Raw genomic sequence first — 20,330 nt, forward strand, 5'->3', positions numbered from 1 at the left:
AATCCTGCAAAGGAAAATTGCAAAAAAAAAAATTGCTGCAAGCAGTTCACCCTTCAAAAAAAATTCCTGCAAGTAAACTGAACCAAAGTATGATATCAAAACACAAAGTCAAGTAGTTTTAATGTACATATCGAGGATATAACCTGCTCTTCTATCAATTGAACAAATTTTGCATGTATTGGTGTTTTTAGAAGTCACAATGCAACAGATTACATCTGATGTCCTCCTCGTTTAAGGAGAACAATATTTCAAATGTAGAAGAAATATAAAATAATTTTACTATAACAAACCTTTAACAATATTTCTTTTGAAACCATAACAATATTAAACAAGTTAGGAACCAAAGTCACTCACAAACCAATTAAAAACCGCGAGGTCACGGGTTTAAACCCCGTTGAAGTCCTGAATTTTTCAGGCTTCTCTACGCAATTGTAAAAATTGCGTTCATAACTGCGAAGATCATAGCTTCAGTCAATTATATCTTGTTTGGATGTTGCAAGAAATTCATTATATCTGATTTTTCGCTTTATATGTATCTAAACAACCACTTCAAATGTTAAAATTCAAGTAATATGTTAAATATATATTAATAATAATTCATCAAATAAAATAATCTTACTATATGTGTTCAGCTGTACTTTAAACTTTCAACCGTCTTGGGTAATATAAAAAGTATTGAAGGACTGGAAAATACTTGCTGTGGTTCAAATTCCAAAAGATTGACTTTTCAATAGCTAGATTTGTTCAGATTTGGCTGTGTTTTATAAGAAAATCTCTTTCTTTATGGCACAATGCATCCCTTAAAAAATGTTGTGGAAATCAGAAGACCAAATCAGACAAAAAAAACAGGAGCACTGCTTTAATAACAGCCAAACCAAGGCTACATACCAGAAAAGGAAAAAAGCCGGTCCAATCTGAGAAAAGCTAAAACAAGATTCGACATGAGAAAAAAAATATGTTCTCTGTCCTTCAGTTTTTATAAGAATTTATAAATATTGAAAAAAAAAAACCCAGACATTTTCTCTATTAGAGCACGCAACTGACACATTTTCTCTCTGGGAGAGACAGCAGAAGGGCACAGGCCTTGTAAAGTCCACTGGTGGACAGCCCTCAACCCCGCAGGAATTCATCTTGTCCCACTGTGTATACTTTGCTGTTTGATGTGGCCTTGCAAGGTGGGATTTATAGTTAATGTTGCTTTGTCTATGTCATTACAAGTACCAGTGGACAACGGCTCTTTCAAGAGCCCCCAACATGCATTGCACACCGCAGGAAAAATACTGTAGGTCAAGCATTCAACATTGCACTCTACAGGTAAACCATCAAACAGCTCTTGTAGGGCCCCCAACCTGCATTCCAAGACCAACACAACCTGTGCTTTTTGGAAGTAAATCAGGCAGTGAACTCTTTGAAGCATGATCCATTTGTCGATTGGACAGGACGTTTTAATCTTCAACCGAGAAAACACCACTGAACATACGTACTACATTGCCTTCGAACTTCTCTTGCTTTTAGCCTTTGCGTTCAACTGTAAAGAATAGTGGTGTAATTAAACTGTGCGAAGCTTTGTATTTCTTTAATATTAAAAGAAGTGCTGTCAAAAAAAAATCGTGCAGAGCTTTCACGTTGAAAAAAAAATTCATGCACAACGCCATACATTGCTTTGACAGTATTTTAGAGCTTTTCACAAATATTATTCATGAATTATCTTTGAAAAATGTGTGGTTACCCCCAAATTTTCTTTTTGGATTTCAATGACACTTGTTAAGATCTACATTTCCTGCATAATCACACACCGGGGCAAAATATCTTTAATTAGTACGGCACCGTCCTTAAACAAGATATTGGAGCCCAAAGTAGTTGTAAATGTTTTTCGCGCAAGCCGGTCTAATGGAAGACTGAACTCACAAAGAACGTACGTGGCTACAATTTCAGTTTCTCCAGTGGATTTTCAACAAAACAATCGTACTTTCGGAAGAAGTACTTCTAGGCATGTTCATGAGTGCCATCCACAGTTTCTTAGAAAGTACAGTTATCGTTTGATTGCATTCAAAATTAACGCACTTCGCAGTTTTGTTTCTTCTTTGAAGGAGAGAAATCGATCAAAAAGGGAGAAAACTAATTTAAGTCAAGTCACATTGAAGTATTTACTTATTAATCTTTCGTCTGACTGAATAAATTAGCTCAGGTGCACTGCTTGGAAGTGAGGCGCATGTTGCCATTGCAATTTCATCGGAGCAATTGTAGTAGCGGAAGATCGTGCGATGACAAAGTTATCGAGAATTAATATTAGGTAAACATAATTGTGGTGGCAATGAAAACGTACAAAAAGACTTCAGTCTTTCCGGTCACTATTTAGCTGCCCAGGCTAGTCACTAATTCTGTGGGTCAACTGAGATGTACACATTTGATACTTTAACAACACGAGTACGCGGCTAAGTTACTTGTTATATTTTTTTTATTTATTTGTTTGTTTAAGCAGGTTGAAGTTTGGCAGCTATTCAGTTGATGTGGACCTGCTATACTCAGCCAGCCATATACACACAGAGGACAGCCACAACACCGGGAATTTCACCCCCTACTCCTCTCGATTAGTGTGTGGGCTCTTTAACGTCCCACAGGGAACTTATCAGCATGGAAGTTATTTGTGCATGAGACGGGACCTCCGGCTTATCGTCTTTATCCGAGAAGACTTGAAAGTCTAACCATTTGCGGATGTAATTACAAAGGCAGCACTTCCCCCCGGCCCCGGTATTTTATAGACCCTGAGTGTTGTTCCGGCCGGAGTCGAACTCACGACCTCCCGCATGGCAGCCCGGTGCTCAACCAACTGAGCCACCGGTGCGCGGTGGTTAGTTGAGGGAGAGTATCCTTGTCTTGTCTTGTATACAACAGGGAATTAGAAGCAAGAAGGGCTTCCTATAATTTAGCGCTAATCCGATATGGTAAAACAACCCTTAGTGAATTTTGGGATTTCTCAGAGGGAAATCATCATTGTTCATTGATGGGTGCGCTTTGTTAGTATAAGATAAATACGGCCACCTTTACAAATTAGTGATTCTCTTCTGATAAGTCAGTGGGTGAGTTCTCTAAACCATATATCGAAATTCCTAAAGAAATTTCAAAGGTTATATTAGCCCAAGTCGTTGCTTTTCAAGCGCTGCATCTGGAGAAATTCAAATGCCTGCCATGCCTATTTTCGTTCCGTTAGGGTTATCCTTGGGTTGCATACGTACGAATGGGTCTGATTTGACCTGTCGGACTTAAAAGAAAATCGACTTGCGGAAAATAAATTCTACTTTGTTTTAGGAAGACTTCAGTACATCTAAAATGTTTAGTATACTCGGTACCAATCGAGGGGGGCGCTTGTTCCATGGCAACTCAGCTGTAGACCGGGTGCTATATTAGAGGAACGAATTGAACATAATCGTGTAACGCAAGACTTTATGATCAACAAGTTTAATGTATTATTATTATTATTATTTTCCCATTACGTTTATTGTTTTGCACCCTTACTCTACATTTGCTCTCTGGCTTGCTAGCGATTGATATTTCATTTAGTTTCTGTTTAGTTCTAATGCAAATGAACTACTGTTCAAGTTTTCTTTTTTCTTTCATTACTTGGTGCAGACGGCGCATGTCAACTCTCGACCGCTGACATATGGAAGACAGGGAAGTGAACCACAGCGTCCTTCCACGGGATGCAGCAAGGCACCATTTTTGTTAGCATGGCTACCAGGAACATATTCTGGATCACCATCGACACAGATGAAATCACTTGAATGTCTGTGACCATGATATGCAGTCATCAGATACCCATGATACTCGTCAGTCCATCCAGATGGACAGTCATTCCTTGCGGGCATCATCAGCATTGAACCACGTGACGTCACGAAGCAGACAACACAGGGTGCGTCATGATCATCGAGATTTCTCTTAAAAGGGTCTCCGTTGTATTGACTGACATGATACTCAGTGCCGAAAATGTGTGCTGCATACTGGTTACCATCTTTGTACTTGTCGTACTTTGGATTGTGAGGAAGACAAAGGTAGTTGACTCCACCACCTTGATGGAGGTGGTTTTCACCCCCAATTATCCCTAAAACGTGGAAATGGTATGTAAAACTCATTCAGCTTGCTTGGAGATCAAACAACAGCTCTCACTCCTAAATTAATTACATCTCGAAAGTAATTCTTCATTTCTTTTTTTAGCGAGATGAGTATTTCCTACTGAGTAACTTTTTACTATTCTTTTATAAAGTTTTCTGCTCCCGTGACGAATCCCGTGACCACCAGGAAAGGAAAAAATTCAAAATTCTATCGCAACCACCTAATAATGAAGAGAACCAAGTGTGAATCTTTGGTGAGAGCAATTACGAAATGTCAGGAAACGTTGAATTAAATCGTTTAAGGAGATTTATACCTTTATAGACGATCTGAGCACCACTGGGACATGTGGTCCTTCCCCATCGAACATACTTCACACCCGACTTTGCAGTCCCCTTTTGTCCTTTTTCTCCTTTGGCGCCTTGAGGTCCTGGGGCTCCTTGTTGTCCTTTAGGACCAGGAGGGCCTGGTAACGGCGTGTTTGTGCTAGGCTTTCCTGGTTCTCCTGTGAGGAAAGAGGACAGAGCGGGTGCACTAGTATTTGCTGTGTGCTGATGGGAAAAGTTAGAGGGAAACAGTTCAGAGTGATTCTTTTCCATGGTCACATTGACCTGCTTTTTCTTATTCAGCTTTTTCAAACGAGTTAAAAGAAAGACAGGGAAGGATGCCTTACTCGGGGTGATTCACGAAACTATATTTAGTTTTCCCTTTTAAATAAATGTATTTGTTTCTTTGTGTTTTCTCTTTTTGAGTGGGGTAGTTCCTGTGAAATACTTTTAGCAATTTATTGTCATTCATTTCTTGTTTAACAAGTTAAAGCTCCTCTCTTAGAAAAACAGGATAAGTGCGAGGCGGCAAAACTGCATCTGGCAGGGTCTAATGTTTAGAATAAAGAATGGCAAATTGGAACACGATGTTTTTCGTTATTTGGAGGAACGTCACAAGGGGTCTCAAACAAGTTTCAGAAAAATACATTAATTTTCAGCAAACGCATGATTATGTTGCTGCAATTATCAACGGAATGCCGCATGTTCATGTTTTGCATCCTTTAATTTAAATATTAGACCCTTAGCGGATGATAATTAATAAAGTTTTCTGAAGGCACGTATGTATACTGTATTTTTGAAAATGGTGCGCGGATAACAAATGTTTTTAAAACACTCCTTATTTAGCGACTGGTTGAATTAAATCATCCTCTGTTTGGACATGTTTTAGATGTCTTTTTGATCTTTATAAGGGGCTCTACCATGCTATACAATTTTAAAAGCCCTAAACTGTGGTGGAGACCAAAACGGATAATATTTCCTTTGTTCACTGCAGACTCTGTTGGTCCAATGACACCAATTTTCTCTTTTTTAGTTCTAATGGAAAGGGTTAAAGTGGATTTTAACCTGCATCAAATGGATTTAACTTTTTCCAAGATCTGGCTCTGTCTCCACAAATTTCAGTGTAAACGCCTTCTTACGGCCTGTACATTAAATTTCCATGATATATAATGATTCCGATTCTAGGAGGATTTTAAGTATCAGACAGAAAATAGATTCTGAGTAATAATGGGCATCTTGTGCACAGTTTCAGACGTTTTGACGGTAAGACGGCAAAATCTCTATGACAGCTCTGTGAAGTGAAGTTTAAATATTGCCACGTAGTGCAGCCGGTTTCATTTACCTTTGGAGCCATTTTTTCCATTCAATCCTGGTTTCCCTGGTGGACCAGGGGGTCCAAGAGGTCCCATCTTTTCTTTTCCACTGTTTTGGATATGCTTTCCTTTGAGATTGAAAATGGTACAAAACAATTCAATGCCTTAGAGTTCACAAATAGGATGATTCCTTACAATTCGTAGTTGGTAGTCATATGAATTATAACCTTCAATTACTTTCCTTAAAAAATAACCTGAACAAAATAGTGCTTTTATACCAGACTTTTTTTGCGTTCATGTACTCAGTCTGGTGAGAACTTCCCAAGTAACGGAAGAGTTTATTTTCTGTTGTGCCTCAAACAAATGAAAAGAAATAACTTTTATCACTGAATAACTCTTCTTTTAAATGCCATTATCTTATAATCATGGGTGGGCTCTATACCAACCCAAAAGGTAGGCTATAAGTGAATTGCAAGAATTCCCACTTGATCCCAGACGAGGGAACCGCATCAGTGCATCAAGTCTATAACAAAATAAAATTGAAGTGTTGATATTCATCTGAATTGTCGATTGTTATCAGATGGTCATGTCTGAGGTAAAAGAAAGGTATTTAGGCTCAAGCAGGTTAAGGTATAATAATATTTTAGGGGAAGAACATATAACTGATGAACGTACTGTCCGTATTGAGTTAAATGTTAAAGAGTTTTACAGTGATAGTAAACGTTTGATTGCATACTAGATCTAATTGGGCGTTTTGGTCGAATGATTTTATTTATTTATTTATTTTTTTCGTTGGAGCTGACATTTTACATGATATCCTGTACTGAGTTCCGTAATTAATATGGCTCTTTCCTTGGGTCTTTGATGATTTTTTTCCAACGCGCTTACATTGCCCCGTCGTTTTGATAAATACCTCTAAGCGGCGTATTTTCTAAAAACCGTATTTTTGCGAGGAAAATTACTTAATTGGTATATTAACTTTAATTTTAGCGAAATAAATTTTCTCTTTCTGCGCAAAAATCACTTCTACTAAACATTTCACTCACACGCGCAAAATTGAAACTGTAGCGATAATATTTCCTTTGGAGTTAAATTAACTGGCAACATTCTAATACCGTTAAAAACAAGAATAATTAAGAGGTACCAAGTTTCTGAAGGAAGTTTTAGCCTTCGCTAAATCAATTTCGAATCGAAATTTTATTTCTGAAAACTATAAACGCGTGTAAACTCCTAACGCATGAAGCCGAATTGTATAGAAATGTTATCAAATAATTTTGGTGGCCAAGAGAGTCGACGAAGAAAAATACACGACCATTAGAAACAATGAACACTCGCTGAAATCAAGAAAAAATTGAAAAGATTAATCAGTCTCGACCGGAAAGACGACAATACGTTAGAGAGATGGGGAGGATAAGCAGCTATAACGTATCGAGGACAAACCTCCCTTCAAGGATTTTCACTCGTTTTTCAATGTCCTGTGGGTTTTCAGTGGTGTTTTTCTTAATTCCTCTGCGTTCGCGAAACAGCATCGACTCAGCCTTTTGTCCAGTTGCATGGACATCGTGATTATTTGGACGCTGATCATCCACGGCTGAGATGTGGACCAAAATGGTAAAGCACATCATTAACACAACAAGGAAACGGAAACCACCACAAGGGGTTTTCACTCGCGGGTACTTCATATCTGACGAAATAGTCTTTTTTGAATCACTGCCTTCAGTACAAGTGGAGTATCAAGTTGGAGAAACGAAATAAATACACCTTTGACAGACCACAATAAATATGTTTTATTGATTCTGCAGAGAACTGCACGAAGATACATGCTTGAACTTTTTCGCGTTTACAACTGAGATGCCCTCCAGCAAAGAGCCACGCGTGTAAATCAGTCAACGGAAGGAAAATTATTTGCACTTCTTGTACACATTCGATCTTCTTCCGAGTGGAATAGAAATATTTTCGCGAATAACAAACCATAAGCGATAGCTGACTTGATTAATAAGTCAACGAAAACAAGCTTTGCCTTAGGAAAGCAGGGCAGAACTATTCCCCCGACCAAGAACAGTTGCACACATTTTGCACATAATATTTCTGGGCTGATGATAAGTGGTTTCAAAGTGACTTTCAGTTCGGTTGGCTTCCTGAAAGAGTAGCAAACATTTATAAAACCTACAAGCGGGAAATCACAGTGCTTCATTAGCGACTGTTGTTATACCATAGTTTTGGAACGTCGCCCTGACAACGACATGAAGCGAGCAAATTTGAATCAGAGGTTATGTGGAGATCGCGATCACCTGACAATAAATTTCAATTGTTACAGGAAAATGTAAAAACAACACTCTACATCTCACTTAATTGACGATGGTCTGTGCAACAAAGAGCGCCGACGTTGCTCATACATAAAAAAAATAAAGTTGAGTCATGTACAGTATATTTTGCTTCGAATTTCCATACAAACCTTTGAATTTCCCGCCATGTTGTCCTGATTACTCCCATGATGCAATCAAGAGCGTGAAATCGTCTATTATTTTGAAAAACAACCCTAATTAACGAATTCATAGAAACTATCAATACAAGAATTTACACTTCGCGAGAAATTTTTATTCTTTAAACCTAAATAGCTAGGGTAAAACCAGAATGAATTTTTTCTTGAGGATGTTGTGACAGGATTTGAACGCTTCACTTGGCCTTAGGATACCCATTTTGTAATAATAGTTTTTCAATTTCATTAACTAAAGGCAAGAACGCATAAAGAGGAATCAGAACAAATACGAAAACAACGATAGGTCAAGGTGCGAACTAAATTAACTTCGTGCTTTCGTGGTGTGAAGGAGTCGAGTCGAGTCCCATTTCATGTAAAGGCCGGTGAAAAGTTTCTTCCTGTACTAGGTCATCGTTGACACATATGTAAGATTTTGCTCGCGTTTCACAAGGCCGTCTAAAAACGGAATTTTATGCTTTTCTTCCAGTTTCATGGTAAATTTTATGCTAGGATGTCTCAGGTTGAGGTATTTGAGAAATCTTTGTTGTCAAACAGGGTGGAAGTGTCACTGTCATAAATGGCGACCACTTTTTCATTGTTTTGTGTTTATGTTAATTAGACCTACTGCCCTCATTTTGAAACAAATATTCTTTTGAAATTTGCTCGTTGTAGCGACGCTACAAAGGCTAATTAGCATTAAAGCAAAAGGATATTTTCTTGGGCCGCCATTATGAAAGGGCTCTATACCCGTACCTAAACCAGACAGATGGACAATCTTTCCTCTCTTGTACACATTCTTGTTGGAAGAGGCACATGAAAATACATGCGCAGGACGGTGTCACTTAGAAAAAGAATGGGTACAAGGGAGGAAAGATTGTCCGTTATCTAGGTTAGGTAAGTTCAAATGCCTGCGTATTTTCGTTCCATTGGGGTCAACCTTCAGTTTCATACCAATGTGGTCTTATTTGATTTGTCGGAGAAATTTCAATTAATTAATGAAAATGAACTTGCCGTGGCGGATCAATTTCTACTGAGTTTTGTAAGAAGACTTGAGTACGTCTAAAATGTTTAGTATATTCGGTACCAATCGAAGAGGGCACTTGTTCCAAGACATCTCAGCTGTAGGATGCTGATTATTGGATCGAATTGAACATAATCGTGTAACACAAGACTCATTAAGATCAACAAGTTTATTGTTTTGCACCCTTACTCTACATTTGCTCTCTGGCTTGCTAGCGATTGATATTTCATTTAGTTTCTGTTTAGTTCTAATGCAAATCAACTACTGTTCAAGCTTTCTTTCTTCTTTCATTACTTGGTGCACACGGCGCATGTTAACTCTCGACCGCTGACATATGGAAGACAGGGAAGTGAACCACAAACGCCTTCCACGGGATACAGCAAGGCACCTTCTTTGTCAGCATGGCTACCAGGAACATATTCTGGATCGCCATCGACACAGATGAAATCACTTGAATGTCTGTGAATATGACGTTCACTCATCAGATACCCATGATACTCCTCGGTCCATCCAGATGGACAGTCATTCCTTGCGGGCATCATCAGCATTGAACTACGTGACTTCACAAAGCAGACAACACAGGATGCGTCATGATCATGGAGATTTCTCTTAAAAGGGTCTCCGTTGTATTGCCTGACCTGATACTCAGTGCCGTAAATGTATCCTGCAGCCTGGTGACCATCTTTGTACTTGTCGTACTTTGGATTGTGAGGAAGACAAAGGTAGTTGGCTCCACCACCGTAGTGGTTCCAATATTCACCCCCAATTATCCCTGAAACGCGAGAAGGGCATATAAAACGCATTCAGCTTGCTTCGAGATCAAACAACAGCTCTCACTCCCAAATAAATTACATATCGAAAGGAATTCTTTTTTTTAGCGAGATGAGTATTTCCTATTGAGTAACTTTTTACTATTCCTTTATAAAGTTTTCTGCTCCCGTGACGAATCCCTTGACCACCAGGAAATGAAAAAATTCAAAATTCTATGGCAACCACCTAATAATGAAGAGAACCAAGTGTGAATCTTAGTTGAGAGGTATTACGAAATGTTAGGAAGCGTTGAATTAAATTGTCCTAGGAACTTTATACCTTTATAGACGATCTGAGCACCACTGGGACATGTGGTCCTTCCCCATCGAACATACTTCACACCCGACTTTGCAGTCCCCTTTTGTCCTTTTTCTCCTTTGGCGCCTTGAGGTCCCTGGGCTCCAGTCTTACCTACAGCTCCTTGTTGTCCTTTAGGACCAGGAGGGCCTGGTAAGGGGGTGTTTGTGCCAGGCTTTCCTGGTTCCCCTGTGAGGAAAGAGGACAGAGAGGGTGCACTAGTATTTGCTGTCTGCTGATGGGAAAATTTTAAGGGAAGCAGTTCAGAGTGATTCGTTTTCCATTGTTACATTGACCTGCATTTCTTATTCAGCTTATTCAAACGAGTTGAAGGAAAGTAGGGAAAGATGCCTCACTCGGGATGATTCACGAAACTATATTTAGTTTTCCCTTTTAAGTGGGTGTATTTGTTTGTTTGTGGTTTTCCTTTTTGAGTGGGGTAATTTGTGTGAAATACCTTAAGCAATTTACTGTCATTCATTTATTGTTTAACAAGTTAGAGCTCCTCTCTTAGAAAAACAGGACAAAAGCGAGGCGGCAAAACTGCATCTGGCAGGGTCTAATGTTCAGAATAAAGAACGGGAAATTGGAACACGATGTATTTCGTTATTTGGAGGAACGTCACAAGAGGTCTCAAACAAGTTTCAGAAAAATACATTAAGTTTCAGCAAACGCATGATTATGTTGCTGCAATTATCAACGGAATGCCGCATGTGCATGTTTTGTATCCTTTAATCTAAATATTAGACCCTTAGCGGATGATAATTATTAAGGTTTTCTGAAGGCACGTATGTATACTGTATTTTTGAAAATGGTGCGCGGATAACAAATGTTTTTAAAACACTCCTTATTTAGAGACTGGTTGAATTAAATCATCCTCAGTTTGGACAAGTTTTGGATGTCCTTTTGATATTTATAAGGGGTTCTACCATTCTATACAATTTCAAAAGCCCTAAACTGTGGTGGAGACCAAAACGGATAATATTTCCTTTGTTCACTGCAGACTCTGTTGGTCCAATGAGACTAATTTTCTCTTTTTTAGTACTAGTATTAATGGGAAGGGTTAAAGTGGATTTTAACCTGCATCAAATGGAGTTAACTTTTTCCAAGATCTGGTTCTGTGTCCACAAATTTCGGTGTAAACGCCTTCTTCCGGCCTGTACATTAAATTTCTATGATATATAATGATTCCGATTCCAGGAGGATTTTAAGCATCAGACAAAAAATAGGTTTAATAATGGGCATCTTCTGCACAATTTCAGACGTTTTGACGGTAAGACGTCAAAATCTCTATGACAGCTCCGTGAAGTGAAGTTTAAATATTGCCACGTAGTGCAGAGTTTCATTTAGTAATACCTTTGGAGCCATTTTTTCCATTCAATCCTGGTTTCCCTGGTGGACCAGGGGGTCCCATCTTTTCTTTTCCACTGTTTTGGATATGCTTTCCTTTGAGATTGAAAATGGTACAAAACAATTCAATGGCTTAGAGTTCACAAATAGGATGATTCCTTAAAATTCGTAGTTGGTAGTCATATTAATTATAACCTTCAATTATTTTCTTTAAAAAATAACCTGAACAAAATAATGCTTTTATGACTTTTTTGCGTTCATGTACTGTTGAGAACTTCCCAAGTAACGGAAGAGTTTATTTTCTGTTGTGCCTCAAAACAAATGAAAAGAAATAACTTTTATCACTGAATAACTCTTCTTTTAAATGCCATTATCTTATAATCATGGGTGGGCTCTATACCAACCCAAAAGGTAGGCTATAAGTGAATTGCAAGAATTCCCACTTGATCCCAGACGAGGGAACCGCATCAGTGCATCAAGTCTATAACAAAATAAAATTGAAGTGTTGATATTCATCTGAATTGTCGATTGTTATCAGATGGTCATGTCTGAGGTAAAAGAAAGGTATTCAGGATCAAGCAGGTTAAGGTATAATAATATTTTAGGGGAAGAACATGTAACTGAAGAACTGTCCGTATTGAATTAAATGTTAAAAGAGTTTTACAGTGATAGTAAACGTTTGATTGTGTACTAGATCTGATCGGTCGTTTTGGTCGAATGATTTTATTTATTTATTTTTTTTTTTTTTTTCGTTGGAGCTGACATTTTACATGATATCCTGTACTGAGTGCCGCAATTAATATGGCTCTTTCCCTCGGGTCTTTGATGATTTCTTTCCAACGGGCTTACATTGCCCCATCCTTTTTTATAAATACCTCCAAGCGGTGTATTTTCTAAAAACCGTATTTTTGCGTATGATAACTTTAATTTTAGCGAAATAAATTTTCTCCTTCTGCGCAAAAATCACTTCTACTAAACATTTCACTCACACGCACAAAATTGAAACTATAGCGATAATATTTCCTTTGGAGTTAAATTAACTGGCAACATTCTAATACTGCTAGAAAAAGGAATAATTAAGAGATACCAAGTTTCTGAAGGAAGTTTTAGCCTTCGCCAAATCAATTTCGAATCGAAATTTTATTTCTGAAAACTATAAAAGTGTAAACTCCTAACGCATGAAGCCGAATTGTATAGAAATGTTATCAAATAACTTTGGTGGCCAAGAGAGTCGACGAAGCAAAATAAACGACCATTAGAAACAATGAACACTCACTGAAATCAAGAAAAAAATTGGAAAGATTACTCAGTCTCGACCGGAGAGACGACAATACGTTATTTGAGATTGGGAGGATAACCAGCTGTTATAACTTATCGAGGACAAACCTCTCTTCAACGCTTTTCAGTCGTTTTTCAAAGTCTTGCGGGTTTTGAGTGGTGTTTTTCTTAATTCCTCTGCGTTCGCGAAACAGCATCGACTCAGTCTTTTGTCCAGTTGCATGGACATCGTAATTATTTGGACGCTGATCATCCATGGCTGAGATATGAACCAAAATGGTAAAGCAAATCATTAACACAACAAGGAAACGCAAACCACCACAAGGGGTTTTCACTCGCGGGTACTTCATAACTGACGAAATGGTCTTCTTTGATCACTGCCTTCGGTACAAGTGGAGTATCAAGTTGGAGAAACGAAATAAATATACCTTAGGTGAATCACAAGAAAGAAGTTTTATTGATTCTGCAGAGAGCTTCACAAAGATACAAGCTTGAACTTTTTCGCGTTTACAACTGAGATGCTTTTGACTGAACAAAGAGTCACGCGCGTAAATGTCAATATGTCAGTCAACGGATGGAAAATTATTTTCACCTGGTGTACACAATCAATCTACATCCAAGTGGAATAACAATATTTTTGTGACTAAGAAACTCTAAGCGATAGCCAAGGAAAACAAGCTTTGCCTTTAATGGGACCGCAACCCTGAAATATTCCCCATGAACAGTTGGACTGCTCAGACAGATTTGCATATAAATATTTCTAGGATGATGATAAGTGCATGGTTTCAAAGTAACTTTGCTCGGTTAGCTGTTCTGAAAGACTAGCCAGACTAGCAAAAGGTTATGAAATCTAACAAGAGGAAATGACAGTGATTCATCATTAACTGTTTTCAAACCGTAGTTTTGGAAGCGCGTTCCCATAACAATTGCCGTTCTCGGCCTGACGATGACGTGAACTGAGCAAATTTTAGGTTATGTGGAGGTCGCGAGCATCTGACAATAACTTTTCAATTGTCCGTGTAGGGTACTGTAAAAATAACATTCTACATCTGACTTAACTGACGACGGTCTGTGCAACAGAGAGCGCAAACATTGTTGACATATTATAGTTCTTAGAGCGGCGTTCTTACCTATAAGACGACGGATTTAGAACTGTCTGTACCTTTCTCTTGAACCAAAGAATACAGAAAAGCTAGAGTGACACATTTAATAAGCTTTCGGCGATTTAATGTCTTCGTTCCCCAGGGATCTTTCTGTAAGCCAAGTGAATTCTGTGTTAGAATTAAAATGCTCTGGTTGTTGAAATGGAAACAATTGGGTCATTTGTTGAAGAACTGGAAAAGTTGACATGCCGAATTGAATGAAGTTTGGTCCGTACATTGCGATGAAAATCCGTCCTTAACCTTTAGCATGAAGGGTTGTCAGTTTGAATAAGATGAAACGTACGCAAACATGTCGTAAATGATGTACTTATGTCTCATTTGTCCATAACAAAGAGCTTTGGCAAGGACGAGGATGCAACGGAAACAGCGACTCGTCCTAAACTAGGTTTTAATGCCGCAAAAAGGCGTGCTGCAGTTGCAGCATATATTTCTCAATACATTTCTTTTCCGTCCTCTGGAAAACAAGAAAGTAAAGCAGAGTTTAAGAAACGACGAAGGCCTGGGCAAAGAGAACGCAACGTATATCATTTGGTTAAAAGATAAAAAATAAACGTAGTCGGCATTGTTTTATTATCACGTATTTCTGCCAGTACTTTGCGACATAAAATCACCAAATATGAGGTTTTAACAATAACGTGAGGAAACGTTCGTTTCCAATTGAGTTTTAGGATACTTCGCCTCATGACATGAACGAGAGAGAATAATCGCGGAACTCTTACAAAAGCGCAAAGTTTATATTTTGAGGTGACGTTTTCAGTTCGTCGCCGTCGTAGATGTTGAAGTCCCTAATAAAGTAAAATAGGAATAAATGTAACCACATTCAATCGATGAAGTTTTGACGACAACGTGAACATACTTCCAAGCAATCCTTCATTCTCCATATTTACTTCAATAACGAATTCTTCCAATACAATACACTTGGAGCACTTTCGCCGATATTGTGATACTCGAACAGTACGGGATATAGACGGCACAGGTTTACGATAGCGTCAGAAAATGTTGATTCATTTTTTCAAGTTACGCTTGCGTTAGCGTCGCTGTCTTGCTCTCAAAGTAAAGTAAAGTAAAGTAAAGTAGACCTTTATATTTAACGTCGATAACTGATAACAGTAATTAAACTGACAAACCTGAGGTCGACGGTGCGCTCATTTCAGTCCCCCCTCTCCATCAGTGCTCCGTTTTACGGGTATTTAAAGCTACTAGCTACACGGAAAGGAGTCGATCAATACAAAACTTTATTACGTTTTATTTACGTTCGTTTACAGTATGAAAGCAATAACGGTTATAAACATCAAAACAGATTTTGTGGTGCTCTTTTTATTCTCCTTCCCTTGTAGCAGTTTTGCATGGGAAAGGTGGCCTTTGATTGTACTCACTGAGTTAGTGATTCCTCTTGTGCTATGCTGTGGGATTTGAGGTTTAGGGATTCCAAACGCAGCACTGAAACAGGAACAGCAGAGGTAAATTTTGTAACATGAAAGGGCTTTATTGGCATGATTGTAACAACGCAAAAAGACAACAAAATATGCCGGGAGTTGATGACATAATTGGAATGGATGAATAGAATGACGACGAATAAAGATAGGCTGAGTGGTAAGAGTTGTATTTACGATGAAAATTGACGGTGATAAATTCAAGTCAACACAATATTACCAAGTTAAATACAGCTACCAAATTAACAAATCACTGTTGCATTGGGATTTATTGGTCGACTTTATGACTGAAATGAACGTAAACGTTTAGAACTGATGGGTCAACTGGCAAGAAAAGTTTCACTGAGTGAACTAAAGCGAAAGAGAACTTGAAGCGGGTGATTTCGAGTAATATAACTTTCTTCGCCGTTGACAAAGTACACAAACGAGGTCAACAGAAGGCAGATCATCACAATTTTGAGGTGCGGTTACACGACAGAGGAAAAATGGCACGGGTCCGATAAAAAGTGGAATGGTTCCATTCAGTTTTGTAAAGAAACAGTGGGCTTTTATCCGTTCCGCTAAGTGACCATAGGCGCCTATGGTTCCGTAGCGGAACTGATAAAAGTTCACTGTTTCTTTACAAAACTGAATGGAACCGTTCCACTTTTTATCGGACCCGTGCCATTTTTCCTCTATTGTGTAAACGCGCCTCAAATGTCGTGATACTGGACGATCTACACGAGTCCACATTTTTTTTTAGTCAAAACGAGCTATCGCCTTTAACAGCAATTTAGGGGATTAAAATAATTTCTTTGATTGTAATGCGGCACAACAGCGTAAACAGTTCTCTTTAGGCGAAAGGTTTCAACATCGCTCCTCAACAAAATCGAACGGATGTTGAAGCAAATGTTGAAGGACCTTGAAGCCTTTCATTTGCGCGGGGCTTCAGTCTCGAGTATGCATGACGCTCAGTTCTCACTGTAAAAAATTACGAAAGTGTTGAAGGAATATATAGGGGCAGGAAAGAGAGTGTTTACATACAAACGCCGTAGGAAGTTCACTAGTTCGTATTGGAATAAAAATTCTACTTGTGTGAACTTTCATTTCAGAAGTGAACACCACAATAATGTTATGACCCATCCACCTCCCGTTACACGATGCTCAGACGGGTCTTATTCCATTACACATTTGATTCCGAACACACAGATCATATCACGATACAAAGGAGATTTTAAAACTTAATTTTGTTTTTGGCGATCAAGCATGAATGTGTCTCGGGTGCGAAAATTGCCGTTAAAGCCTGCTGAATTTTTCAGGTGTCATGATAAGACAATTGCTAAGTTAAGTGTGCGAGGATAACTTCTCGCAATTTCGTCTCATGATAACCCGCTGCCGGCACGGGAGCCCAACAAAATAGGCCATTTTCGAAATATCAAAATATTCGGGTTGATAGTGAGTCAGTGAGGACAAAAACAAAAGAAACACGTTGGAACGAATGCGAAAACTATTTGCATATCATCCATTTTCCACCGTCTTTGGGCGTGTTTTCACGCCAGCCGATTGTCTCGCTTAACATTTTTGTCCTCTATTAAACCTATCCTTTCTTTTAATATATCGAAAAAGGCCTATTTACTACTTCCAACATGAGCTCTTCTCTAAATTAACGATTACCGTTAATTCGTTATTAGCTTTGAATAGAATTTACTGTCATCGTCAATTTAGGACACTGTGTCCAAGGACTTGTGGTAGCACAGAAAATAAGGAAATTAAAAAATCATATCAATGGATTAGATTCGAACCCGGAGCTTCTGTTTTATCGGAACCGCTTCCTTCCGCTTCCCCGCTGAAGATTCTCAAAAAAAAATATATTAGCGTGACTTTAGGGGCATTTTGGCGCAAACAATTTTTTGATTTGGTTTATTTCTCGATATTTGATGGTCTGTTCAATACGTAAAATTTGCGGTAAAACTCCGACATGTTGGCCCATATACTGCTCTGTTGGCCGCACTAGCTACCGAAGCAAGACAGATATGGGCCTAGCTGCTATTGTGACATAAAAGCCAGAGTTTTCTAAACATTTGACTTGTTCAATGTGGATTTTTTGACTGCAGTTTACATGCGTAGCAGCAGAATGCAACAATACCAGAAATTTAAAAGACGGTATAGGGCTTCATTTCATGATACCGTATTTCGACGACAATCGCCATGAAGCCATGAACGTCGAAGAAGATTGGTTCAGTTTGTCACAGTGCTCGAAGCATTTCAAAACAGAGGACTTCACTCGACGTTTAGACCGCTTTTGATCAAACGTGACAACACAAATATGGAAGACGTTTCATTAAACACCTATTTCTAATACGATTCTCCTTGCAGATTAAAGCTCAAGTTATAAGAGACACGATCTGTTGAATACGTATAAAATTAGCGGCAAAATACTGCCATGTTAGCCGCGCTACCGAGACAAGAGAGGTATGGGTCTAGCTGCAATTCTTCTCTGCGGATTTTTTGAATGCAGCTTACATGAGAAGCAGCGGGATGCAACAATACCAGAAGTTTAAAAGGCGGTATAAGGCTTCATTTCCTGATACCGTATTTTGACGACAATCGCCATGAGATTACGCAACGTCGAAGAAGATGGATTCAGTTTCTGCTTGAAGAATTTCAAAACAGAGGCCTTTACTCGACGTTTGGACCGCTTTTGATCAAACGTGACAACACAAATATGACAGGCGTTTAATTACTGTAATGAAACGATTCTCATGGCAGAAGACTCAAGTTATAAGACAAATGGAAGTGGAAGCAATAAAAGGAAACGAAGCAAGATAAAATCAGATATTTAATCAAATACACCAACAGTACAGAACATGTACTCTATTTGTAAACCATATCTTAGCCAAAAAAAAATTCACCGCTCACCTTGCTTCGTCTCCTGTTTGGTGATACATTTGTTTTCCTCTTGCTTTGCCTCATTTTCCGGCTGTTAACTAAAGACTCCATTTCTAATGGCAAACGGGTTCAAATCCTGGGATGTTGAATCACACAGGACAATTTAACGCCGGGGCCAACATTTTGAAGGACAAGGTCACTTTCACAAGACTCTAAACAGCCTTCCAACTCCCTGCAGCAATAGTACTCGCTAATGTTTTGAAGAAAATCGACACTGTGACAATTTCCACACTTGCACCTACACAATACAGAAGTCAACGAATGAGTAAAAGGAACAAATCATGATGAACTGTCGATACAAGAAGTAACAGCCAAACAAGAAACATACAATCAACGAAAGCAGTCTCGGTAGGTGCGCACAAAGATCACCATGCAGAATACGCAAGTATTCCCACTTCATAAGCCACTTCAACGTTTCCCTCAAATTTATCGGCCTTCAGTTGTCGTTCTAGTGCTTTGTCAGCTTGTTTTTCCTTTTTCGTAATTGGCAGTGCATTCCTTGTCAGCCTTTGGGTCGTCTTCCAATTCTATGTCGTAATCCATTTTCGAGTCTTCGGAAAAATGACCAGCGTCAGAATCTGACGAGGGGCAAGTCATTTTTAACGTTACGTTAAAAGAACTTCTCTATCAAGGAGAAAGCAAATAAAGTCAAATAAAGCTTCCACCAGGGTCCCCTGGGAACGAGTTTAGTGAAGCTTGTATCCTATGGGCTCTCAATCTGACGTCACTACCATCGCTCTTCCCAGACCTCTTTTGCGCGGTCGTGATTTCTTGAAACGGAAGTTTTAAAGGGGCACAGAAAATCTAGTATTTAGGCAGTCGGAAAAAAATTGGCGTCAGAATGCTCCCAAAAACTACGCTTAATTTTTTAAGAGAAAAATATATTTTTTGGTTTAGGTGGACTTAAAGTGCGAGGATCACTTCTCTCACTTTAAATATATATATTTGTTACGGCAGAAAATTCTCTCTTAATTATTGTCACATGATCTACAAAGAATAAACAAAATGAAGAAGTGAGTAGGATCTATTTTAGCTCCATGCTATCTGAAATTAACATGGAGTATTCTTTAACAAGTTCGCGACGAAATTTCCCCAAAACACACCTCAATAGCGACGGAGCTTAAGGTTGGTTGTTGTTGTTAAGTCAATACTTTTAGAAGTACAGTATCTTTAAAAGGCTGAAACTGGTGTGAGCCACGTTAAATCCATCTCAAATTATTTCTTAACCATCATACCATTTTAAGTCCGGCTGAACATAAAAGTCCCTCCACAATTTATCCCCGTCCCTCCCGGCGGCTTATATGACCCTTACGTTTATATCCTTGAAGACGGAAAGGTTTTGATGAAGAAAAGATGCTCTAAAAGGTAGTATGGATCTTAAACAAACATCAAAGATCACATGCCTGAGGTTGTGCATTTTGGATTGATTTAGCACCGAAGCCCGTTTTCACCTGACGATACTCCATGAAATGCAAATACATCACATAGCCTTTAGGTGTGCCGCATTGCTTTATTCGGCACATCCAAGAGTATTTATTCTGGGGCTGCCTTTATGACTAGACAGCCCTACAGCAGCAGTAATTGGGACTGCATGCAGCCACACTAAGTACAAGAACTATGGCGATAGACAGCCAAAAGTGACCTACAATTAGCTTGCGAGACTCAACCGGCGCGGAGAATGGCGCGTAACTTGAACTAATTGACGCGCAACTCTGTCTTCGCTGTCTTGATCGTCGTGAGATCTGAATCGATGTAACTTATTACAGTTACCGTTTAGATAAAAATTTCCCTTTTTGACAAATGGTACGCTGCGAAACGATAAGTG

General features: G+C 38.8%; 1 protein-coding gene across 3 annotated transcripts; it reads right to left on the reverse strand.

The window, feature by feature from the left end:
* Positions 1-3,494: 3,494 nt before the first annotated feature.
* LOC138027707 (uncharacterized) lies at positions 3,495-18,898 on the reverse strand. Of its 3 annotated transcripts, XM_068875299.1 has the most exons (7): positions 18,748-18,898; positions 18,481-18,581; positions 13,090-13,240; positions 12,108-12,184; positions 5,776-5,874; positions 4,424-4,612; positions 3,495-4,099 (listed from the first exon to the last, which is right to left on the reverse strand). In XM_068875299.1, exons 2-7 carry the CDS (start codon positions 18,554-18,556, stop codon positions 3,618-3,620), a joined length of 1,074 nt encoding a protein of 357 aa, XP_068731400.1. In that variant the 5' UTR covers positions 18,557-18,581; positions 18,748-18,898; the 3' UTR covers positions 3,495-3,617. The 3 variants fall into 3 exon arrangements, with proteins under 3 accessions (XP_068731400.1, XP_068731399.1, XP_068731398.1); XM_068875298.1 differs by lacking the exons at positions 12,108-12,184; positions 13,090-13,240; positions 18,481-18,581; positions 18,748-18,898 and adding exons at positions 6,193-6,269; positions 7,187-7,428; XM_068875297.1 differs by lacking the exons at positions 3,495-4,099; positions 4,424-4,612; positions 5,776-5,874; positions 18,481-18,581; positions 18,748-18,898 and adding exons at positions 9,397-10,018; positions 10,336-10,542; positions 11,710-11,799 and having other exon boundaries at positions 13,090-13,375.
* Between the last annotated feature and the right edge of the window lie 1,432 nt (positions 18,899-20,330).

Source organism: Montipora capricornis, chromosome 12 (genome assembly GCF_036669925.1).
Source record: "Montipora capricornis isolate CH-2021 chromosome 12, ASM3666992v2, whole genome shotgun sequence".
Taxonomy (NCBI): domain Eukaryota; kingdom Metazoa; phylum Cnidaria; class Anthozoa; order Scleractinia; family Acroporidae; genus Montipora; species Montipora capricornis.